Source organism: Drosophila sulfurigaster, chromosome X (genome assembly GCF_023558435.1).
Source record: "Drosophila sulfurigaster albostrigata strain 15112-1811.04 chromosome X, ASM2355843v2, whole genome shotgun sequence".
In the NCBI taxonomy this organism is placed as follows: Eukaryota; Metazoa; Arthropoda; class Insecta; order Diptera; family Drosophilidae; genus Drosophila; species Drosophila sulfurigaster.
The window spans coordinates 18,708,328-18,718,055 of NC_084885.1; the positions used below are offsets into that span (position 1 = coordinate 18,708,328).

The following is a 9,728-nucleotide window of genomic DNA, read 5'->3' on the forward strand; positions in this document are numbered from 1 at the left end:
TTAACCTATACGTAAAAAATTAACCTATGGTAAACATTTACAGGGAAAGAAATTTTGCAAGACAGATTAATTAATAAAAAGAAAATAATATAATATACGATTTTACAAATTGATGACACTTTAGCAATCCAAATGTTGTGTGAGTGAAGAGCAGCTCAGAAAGTTCGACAAGCTTCCAATGAATTGAGATATTTTATTTGAAATTGTTATGGAGAGATTTCTCCCACTAAAATGTAGCTGCAAAAAAGTTGGAAATCATTATTCTCTGTCTATATATGTGGATTATGCGCAAAAACTGTGCGTTTGTTGGAAAGGGGAAGAAGTGTTTGGGAGTCTTGTGCTTGTGTGTGTACATAATTTGACAAAGTTGATTTATTGTGGCAGCTAGCGATAGTACAACGCTTTCACACTGAAGAAGAGGAGAAGAGAGCCCAACGCTGTTCCCAGCTATGTAGTAGCTAGGTGGATAAACTTTTCGACTATGACACGCAACTCAATTTAAAGTTTTGTGAAGCGGAGGCAAACGCATTGGAGGCAACCAAGGTGGTAATTAGTTATAAGCCAAAGCTTCCAGCTCAATCCCGGTAGCAACAGCAGCGACAGTAGCAGCAGCATCAGCAGCAGCAGCAGCATGGTGCACTTGGCTCAGCGATGGCTTTCCATTGGGGGAAGCTTAACAAGAAAAGTTCGTCTTTCTCACACATGTTGGGGATTGAAGGATTCGCCCCGGCGCAAGGGAGGGGGAGGGATAAGGGATGAGAGGCAGCGTCACTGACAGTGCATCGAAACCTTTATTGATTGTTAGCGACAATTGCAATGTAAGAAACCTATTAAGTCTGTGGAGTGATTAACTCGACCACGGACATATCCATGTCTATGGTGGGAGTGGTGTGATTGAGTATTTCGTCCAGTTGGCGTTTAGATGGGCATACAGACGCTTCGAGGGGCTCCAGATCAGTCAGATAACCGGGTGGTGGCAACTCATTCTCGAGGTTTTCCTCCCCGTTGTAATAAATTTGTGACCACGACTTATTGTCAGTTGTGTCTTCCACAGTGGAGGCTGTGTTCATGGTTTGGAGATCGCTATTAATTGGGCAGCAGACACGTTCCTTGGAGCGTTCCAAAGCGCTGCAGCAACGCCGCATGACATCCCTGAGATCAGGGCGCTCGCATTCAGCGCTCAACGCCTCAAACAGTGTGTCCACCGAACGTCTGTTCGTCTCCAGTTCGATCTCCTGCACCAAATTGAAATCACGCTGATGCTGCGAACAGTTTATCATCTCCTCGTTCAAGCTGGTGGCATCGCTAAGCATCTTTTCAATTAGCAGATCGGTCTGATCGTATTCGTCACGCAGCTCGGCCATCATGCATTGCTCCCGTGGCGATGGCGGTGGCGGTGTTGGTTCCGCTTCAATTTTACGCGGCTTGCGAGCAGTTGGGTGCGCCATACGTTGAGCGCCACCACTGGCGCCGACGCCAACGCCAATGCCAGAAGCATTGACATTGACCTTGGACTTTTTTGCCAGTGGCTGGTGTGGTTGAGTTCGATAAGGACAATGATTTGCGAAAGTTGTGCTCATCGTTGCTCGAAATGGTCGACACACTGCTCAGCTGAAGACGCTTGGCGTGCTCCACCAGATTGGCCATCGCTTGCTCCGCCACAAACTTGACTTGACGCTGTGTATCGCTCATATTGATGAATGTATCTATGGGCCAAAAAATATTTGTTTTTTGTATAGTAAACGATGTGTGGTAAAAATAATGGCAAGGTTAGGGATTTTACTTGTTATACTTGGTTTAGATTCCTTTTGATTTTGATCGACTCGATTGTTGAACACAACAATGTGTACAAATGTGAAGTGCTCAAGTCACCTGCTTCTTACACACAGACAGTTAACTCAGAGTGAATTAAGAATTGTATATCTGAATGCCTAAATACTTTAGGTATTTATTCTTCTCAATTTTTAAAATCTCTTATGTCGTTATTCTATGTCCACGAATCTTTCAACTGTAATAATATACTAATATACTAATTTTTACTTTTTACCATTATCTCTCTATATATGTAAACTATTCTGTCAGTTTCGTAGCTATTATAGTTAAGCTATCTGCACATTTTGTATGATTAAGTGAGCACATTCATATTAACTGGTAGATTGGTTCCCGACTAAAAATATACGTGTTAGCGCACTTTAGGTCTAACTAAGACCTTTGCTCACACACACCTGCATCAAATCTAATGGAAATCTATTGTGCACTTCTAGTTTTCATCCTTCTCGCATTGCGCATTCATATTTGAATTTATGACGCAATGATTATGCGCTTACAACACATTTTATAGTATACCCTGGTATCGGGTCGTCAAGCTGTATGCCTTAGTCACTGTTATACTAAGGAAATGTACAATTATATATTGTATATATTATTATTAGATTTATTTTTTAGCATTTTGCAAAGAATTGTAGTAAAGCGCTTTGCGCTTTCGTATACATAAGAAATCGAAGTACATTATAAAATATAAAAGAATATATAATTAAAAGATCGATATAGGAAAAAAGTCATACAAATTGCCGCAGGGTATATGTATTAATTTGTATCTTTGCTTGCTAACATATGTTAATTGAATAATGAATAATAATAATATATGAATTTTCCTACAGCCAGCTGGAAAAATACAAGGGGAACAGAAGTAAGCAGCAAGCAGAAACACAGTAAGTCACTAGCTTAAAATCTATGGTTTTTTTTATACCCGCTACCCATAGGGTAGAAGGGTATTATAACTTTGTGCCGACAGGAAATGTATGTAACAGGAAGAAGGAGGCATCTCCGACCCTATAAAGTATATATATTCTTGATCAGCGTCAACAGCCGAGACGATCTAGCCATGTCCGTCTGTCCGTCTGTGTGTCTGTCCGTCTGTCCGTCCGTCCGTATGAACACCTAGATCTCAGAGACTATAAGAGATAGAGCTATAATTTGTTTTCGACAGCATTTGTTATGTTTGCACGCAGATCAAGTTTGTTTCAAATTTTTGCCACGCCCACTCCCACCCCCGCAAATCAAAAAAATCGAATAAAAAGCGTAATTTTAAAGCTAAAGCTGCTGAAAATTTGGTTTTGATCAGATAAAAATTGTGGAAGTTATTAAAGAAATACTTTTGTATGGGCAAAAACGCCTACTTACTAGGGGTCTGAGTTGCTTTGGCCGACAATCTAGCACATTGTACAATGGTGTACTATATCGATATACCAAACATACCATTTGGTATATTCTTAATATTTTTTTTAGTATATTTGCAGTATATTCGGTATATTTTGAGAATAATACCGCAAAATATATTGCTTTTAATCAAATTGGGTAGCGGGTATCTCACAGTCGAGTACACTCGACTGTGGCTTTCTTACTTGTTTTTGTGTATCACAATACTTGTTGAGAAGAATTTGGAATTTTGACGGACTTCTTTTTCAGTCTGTTTTTCAAATTCTAAATTTTGAATTGGCACGAAAGGATGAATACAAATTGTGAATTTTTGTATACCATACTTTAAGGCTAAGAAAACTGTGTTAAAAAGTGAAAAGTGTGAAAAGTGAATTTTGAAAAAATCGAAATTTCGTGACTTGCAGCAACACCATAAAACATATACGTAAATCCAAATTCACTAGTTAAAAATAAAGTTTATTCTTAAGCAGTCAAACAGTAGTTACAGAGTTGAACACTTTTAAACTCAGTTCCAACTGATGGCTTAAAGGCTTCTTCTTTACTTTATTATGCATCTTAAGTTCAGCTAAATGCACATCGTACATATGTAGGGTATATAAAAATGTAAGTGAGACACAAAAGGCAAAACAAGCTAGATAAATAATTCTTGGCGAAAATAAAACGGAGTTAGCTTAGGTAACTAAGGATAGGCAACGATGTGGCATAAAGGAATAAACGAAAGGCTGGGAAGCGGGGGGCAGGGGAGGACAAGACAGGGCTGGGCAGCAGATTGTTGTTGGTTCTTGCTGACGATGCTTCTGCTGATGCTGCTGAAGCTGGTGGAGCTGGTGAAGCTGCTGCTGCCAATGGAGGAGTGCTTAAATTTTCTGAAGTTCAATTCCTTTTGTCCTTTCCTTTTTGCTACGCAGTTGTTTAGCACATTAAGCCACTGAAACAACTACAATACACAGAAAACAGACAGACAGACACACACACACGACGCATGATGATGGAATGGGGTGAGCATCGAGGATGAGAAGATGAGGTGGGGCGGTGGGATGGCATCACTGGGATGATGGCATCTTTATATGCTTGCGTTGGAGTTGTCAGCTGTTTTATGGCAAAGTTATGACGTGCCTCATTCAGAAGCTTACACTCGCCCAAAAAAAAACAGAAAAAAAAACCAAAAAAGAAGAGGAATATCTACGACAACGTTGCCAAGGTAAAGAGCAACGAGCCAACGAGCAAACGAGCCAAAAGGAGCCAAAGGAACACCAAGAAGCAGACGCCAGGCGACTGGAGACAGAAGACAAGGAGCCAGGGCCGTGGAGGATGTGCCGAAGAGAAAAGAAAACTTTTATGCGACGCTCTCTGCTGGCGTCGAGGCAACTTTTGCCTTTTATGTCCTTGTCGTTGTCGGCAGCTATCAGTTAGTGTGCCACACCATGCGTGTGTGTGTGCGTGTGTGTGTGTGTGTGTGTTTGTGAGTGTGCGGGCGCGCTTATGGCGTTTTGTGTGACATTTATTGTTATTTAACTGTGACAAACTTTAAGGATAAGCATGCATAGACTTGTGTAGTCGTGTCTGCCTCGACAGGCGCCAGACTTCACAATTTCCATGGTAAGGCTTCTTTCTACTCCTCTCATTCTCTTTTACTTGGTCGTATCTCTAGGGTAGCCACTCGCCTCATCCTCTAGCTGTGAACTACTATATATATGTGTGTGTGTGTGTGTGTACTCTTTCTTAGCATCCTGACATCCTGAATTCGAAAGTCAACATAACATAAAATATATGTTCGCATGGCGTCGTCTTTATTGTGTCACAAAAAAGAAAATATATGAAACGGAATTGAAATCAAAACTGAATATGAACTGATGTAATGGCCTCAATGAAATATGTAGAACAGATTCGATATTACAGATGGCTGGTCACACTGGTGCTGCGTAAAGGAGAAAGTGCAATGAACACACAAAAGATGAGATGGAATGGAATCGGATGAAATGAATTCAATAATGTCTTTTAACTGCTCTAACTGTGCACAACAGTTTTGTTATTTCTTATTTGGGAATGATCACAATATATTTTTTATTTTGTACAACTTACTATTTTAGCATTATCTTTAAATCTATTTTTAAATTTGTATTTTTTTTTTTTATTTTTATAATTGTGTATTATGAAGTGAATATGCACAACCACTCGATATATTCATTATTATATTTAGCTTAATTTCTTTTTATTTATGGTAATATTTACCGGCGCTTCTAAAGAAGGAAGTTCTTATTATATTTGAGCTGCAAAAATGTGTCACTTAGAAGATTTTTTTTTAAGTGCACGAATTCAAACATTAAGTTTTAATTAAATAATAATAATTAATCTCTAAATTGAGTGTTGTTAGTTAACTTTAAATGAAATTGAAATAAATAAATCTTATTCTCATATGTGTTTGCGTTCCAACTATTATAAACTGTTAAATTTCCTCTAGTAAAACAATGGGCGAATTAACAGTTAGTTAGTATACGAGTTGCTGTGTGGGCGTTTGAATGGGAGTGGGCGTGGCGCCGCTAATGATTTCCGTTATTCGCACCTTTGCGGTAACGTGGACAACATGGCGGTAAATCAAAGTCAGGATGCCAAATGAAAAACAGCAGTCATAACCTACCTATCCACAGAGTGGCATTGTCTAGCGAGTGGCTGCGTTGCAGCGGGGGGTGGCGGGAACAGGCAACAGGGTATGTCGTGAGCTCATTGCACTCAAAGCTATCGGCACGAGCTGTGGAATGAGCTGTGGAAGAGTTGCAATGCATTGAAAGAAATGATGAGTTTGTTTTCCCAAAATAAAATGAATATGTTAGTATATATTATATAGTATATAGTATAGTTTATAGTATGGTATATAGTATAGAATTATATATAATATATACATACATAAATACTATAAATAATATATAACACAACCAAAGTAGCAGTTAATTTAACTAAATGTTTAGTTTTCAATCATAAACTGATTCGATTTTATTGTAGAAATATTTTTGCATGGTATTATAGTATTATATATAGTATATAAATATACTATAGACAATATTCAACACAACGAAAGTAGCAATTAGTTTAGGTAAATGCTTAGTTGATTCGTTTTTATTGTAAATACTACAACATGGTATCGTAAAAAATCTATTATATGATATTCCTTGCATTATTTTGTTATTCAAATTTGCTTATGTGTGTAAGGTTGCTAATAAAAGAAATTCACATTAACTTGTGACAAATAAATATGTTTAAAATAAAGTATTCTGAAATAACCAAATAAATATTTATATTAAGCTCTTTTATTCATTTCTAAATTTCTGTATTTCATTATTATTACTTTTAAGTTGACAATTGAAAAGTTTCATGACTAGAAGTTGTGCATTTCAGTTTTAGCTGCTGCAATTTTAGATCACCATTTTCTTTTCTCACTGTGTGGCAATAGCAGCGGCAGCGGCAGCGGCAGCGGCAACGGATGCGCAGCATTTGAGCATTTGCACATTTCCGGCATTGTTCACTCAGCCCATGCATAATCGATTAACTGGTGCCCATAAACATGACCGTAAAATGTGCAAATGCGCGGTTGCACCACACTGACTACGGCACTGACTTTCCCTCAGAAGGCTCTGCGTTGGATCGTTGGATTTGCTGAATCGTTGGATCGCAGCGCATTGGGGTATTTTGTGTGAACGCTCGCTGGGGAGGCGGGGTGACACTGGCTGATGTCGGAGGGGAAGGGGCGGTGAGGTCGTCATGCATAAATGCAAATGCTATGGCTCTAGCAATGGCAATCGCAATACATATGCAAATTTCACTTCGCCCACTGCTTAAGCGGAGCAGCACAAACAACGTCGACGACGGTGACGGCGACAAAGGGTAAAAAACAACAACAGAAATCCCGACAAGGCGACGCGTCGGTTATGAGAGACAATGTGTATGATAGTGCGTGTGCGTGTGTGTCTGTGTGTCTGTGTGTGTGTGTGTGTCGGTATAAATGCCACACTGGTGTGGCAACTAGTCCATGAACTAATTACAAAATGTTGCATTGTAAATTTCCAAAACGCAATATAAATTTACGCAAATTGCTACTGTCTCTCTATCTCTCTTTCTTTCCCTCCCCCTTTGCTGAGTATGTGTTAAACATATGTGTGTTAAAGTCAAGTTGCTTCAAACCTTTTGCGGATGATTCCTAGCTTGCATGTCCTTTTTCTAACTCATCTTTATTTCTATTTCTACACAGAAAAAATAAATCATGCTATATTGAATATTAGAATCTCGAGTCAAGATTATATGATGTAAACTTTGAACAAAAAAGGTTTATTCTTAAATCCATATTGAAATTCTAAAAGAATTGTAGATTACCTAATCTTGAAATTCACGATTACAATCTTTTTTCAAGAATGGAAAAACCTCAAAATGTAGCTAAGAATGCAAAATCTTAAATCAAGATTTGAAATCGTCTTTTCAATCTGGAATAAAAGATTCTTGAAGCAAGATGATTATCCTAAGATGTTGTTTATCTTAAAATGAAAATTCAGCCTAAAAATTAAAATTTAAGATTTTTTCAACCTAAAAATTTTATTTCAAGATTTAGTTTTTGAAGATCGAGAAAATGTTAAATCAAGATTTGCAATCCACATGTATGCTTTAATTCACTCTCTCTCTTTCTCTCTCTCTCTTCCGCTGTTGCTAACTTTCTCTGCTTTTCCTTTCCTTTCCTTGATCAGTATTAAGTTGTTAAGTTGGCTTTTTAAGCTTGTTGTCCGTCGAAATGCTTTTGATCCTTTTTAATGAACAATTTCGATAGCTATCTTTGCCTACCTGAGGTGGATGCATCAACAAATTAAAGGTAATTTCCACAGAGGAACTTTAAGACAATAAGTCTGACTTTTGGCAACGCGATCTCAATCTGTGACTTACTAAACAAACTTTTGCCCTGATTTTAGATCAATTTCAGTAATATGTATTTACCTCTTGGGTGTTTGTATGCTAGAATTAGCGATGTGCAATTTGGGAATCTAAATTTACTTTATAGGATAATTTAAAGAATATTTTTATTATTTCAATTAACCCATTAATTATTCCAATTAAATTTTAAATTTGTATTAATTTTATTCATATATTATTTTTATTTCCTATTTCTCATATTAAATTACCATATTTAAAATATCCTTCTGAGATAAATTATTAATTAAAATTAATTATTATTTTAATAGTCTCATAATATAAGATTTTTCTTTAGATACACTCAATTTCAAAGATATATATAGTAATATATTTATTCAGTATTAAGAGACGAAACACGAAACACGAATCATGAATCACGAGCGTTGCCATCGCCGTTGCGATGGACTTATGTTGTTTGAACTTGTGTATTCATGTTGCTGGTTTTCGACTGGTATTCGTGGTGGGTCGTCGATGGGTAGTTTGGGATTCGGTGGTGTTTGTTGTTAACCCGCAGCCAGCGATCCGGAGCCGCAGGCCACACAGAAGCTTTGGTGTAAGCCGGCTGGAAAAAAGGGTCGGTCTGTTAAAGTTTGTGCCAAAAATGTTGAGGCGCATAACTTTTGGCCATATTTACGCTGGTGAAAATTGAAAAGCGACGCAGCTGCAGTCCGGGCTGTAAAACTGTAAACTGTAAACTGAAAGCTGAAAACCGTAAGCTGAATGCTGAAATCTGAAATCAAAAATCTGAGATAAAAGTGTTGTGTTGTGCATAAGGTAAATTGCGAATACACTGCACGAAGGCGCAGGCAACAGGCTCTCAAACCAACAACCAATTGCCGCCAAAACGCTGCTTCTCCTGATTGAGGAGGAGGAAGCGAAATGGAGCTGTAAAACTTTTGAATAGAATACAAGTATAATGGTTACGCTGCTCTCTCTCTCTCTCTCTCTCTCGGTCTCTCTCTCTTTCTCTGTCTCGCTGTGTTAACCAGCGACTCTTTAGCCAAGCATCTGTTGTTGTACATATTCTTGTCCCTCCCCTCTCCACCCTCAGGACCACCCGTCAAGCTATTATTTGATTTTCATGAAATGTATTGAAATTATTTCATAAGCACACGGGCATTGGATGACAACAGCAGGCAACATCCAGCCAGAGCAATAGCAACAACAATCTGTTGGCAATACTCAGGCCAAAGTTGATCCTGCGAAACTTTCAACTTAACTTATGGCAGCCTTTTGGCTTTTTGTTTTGCTGCTTCACGGCAAATGTTGCTCCCCATTTCAGTTTCACTTGGTTCGTTTGAGCTCATCTACGATCTCAGCATTGCAAAAGTTGACTCAATTTCAATTTCAATTTGAATTTCATAGTACGGTCTGTTCTACATGTGTTCCTGACAATTGATTTAAATATATTTTTTTTTCTGAACAGATCAATTAGCATATAGTTTCGTGTTTCTCCAAAAGTTATTTCCGACTAACAAAAGTTGGGTAGTTGAAGATAAATGGCTTAAAGAAATTCAGTTCAATCTTTTAGGGGTGTTTCAATTTAATCAGCGGATTAT

The 9,728-nt window shown here is 38.0% G+C and overlaps 1 protein-coding gene across 1 annotated transcript; it reads right to left on the minus strand.

Moving 5' to 3' along the window:
* Positions 1-772: 772 nt before the first annotated feature.
* Positions 773-1,925, minus strand: LOC133848818 (uncharacterized). Its single transcript, XM_062284513.1, has 2 exons — positions 1,784-1,925; positions 773-1,706 (listed from the first exon to the last, which is right to left on the minus strand). Exon 2 carries the CDS (start codon positions 1,578-1,580, stop codon positions 831-833), a length of 750 nt encoding a protein of 249 aa, XP_062140497.1. The 5' UTR covers positions 1,581-1,706; positions 1,784-1,925; the 3' UTR covers positions 773-830.
* Between the last annotated feature and the right edge of the window lie 7,803 nt (positions 1,926-9,728).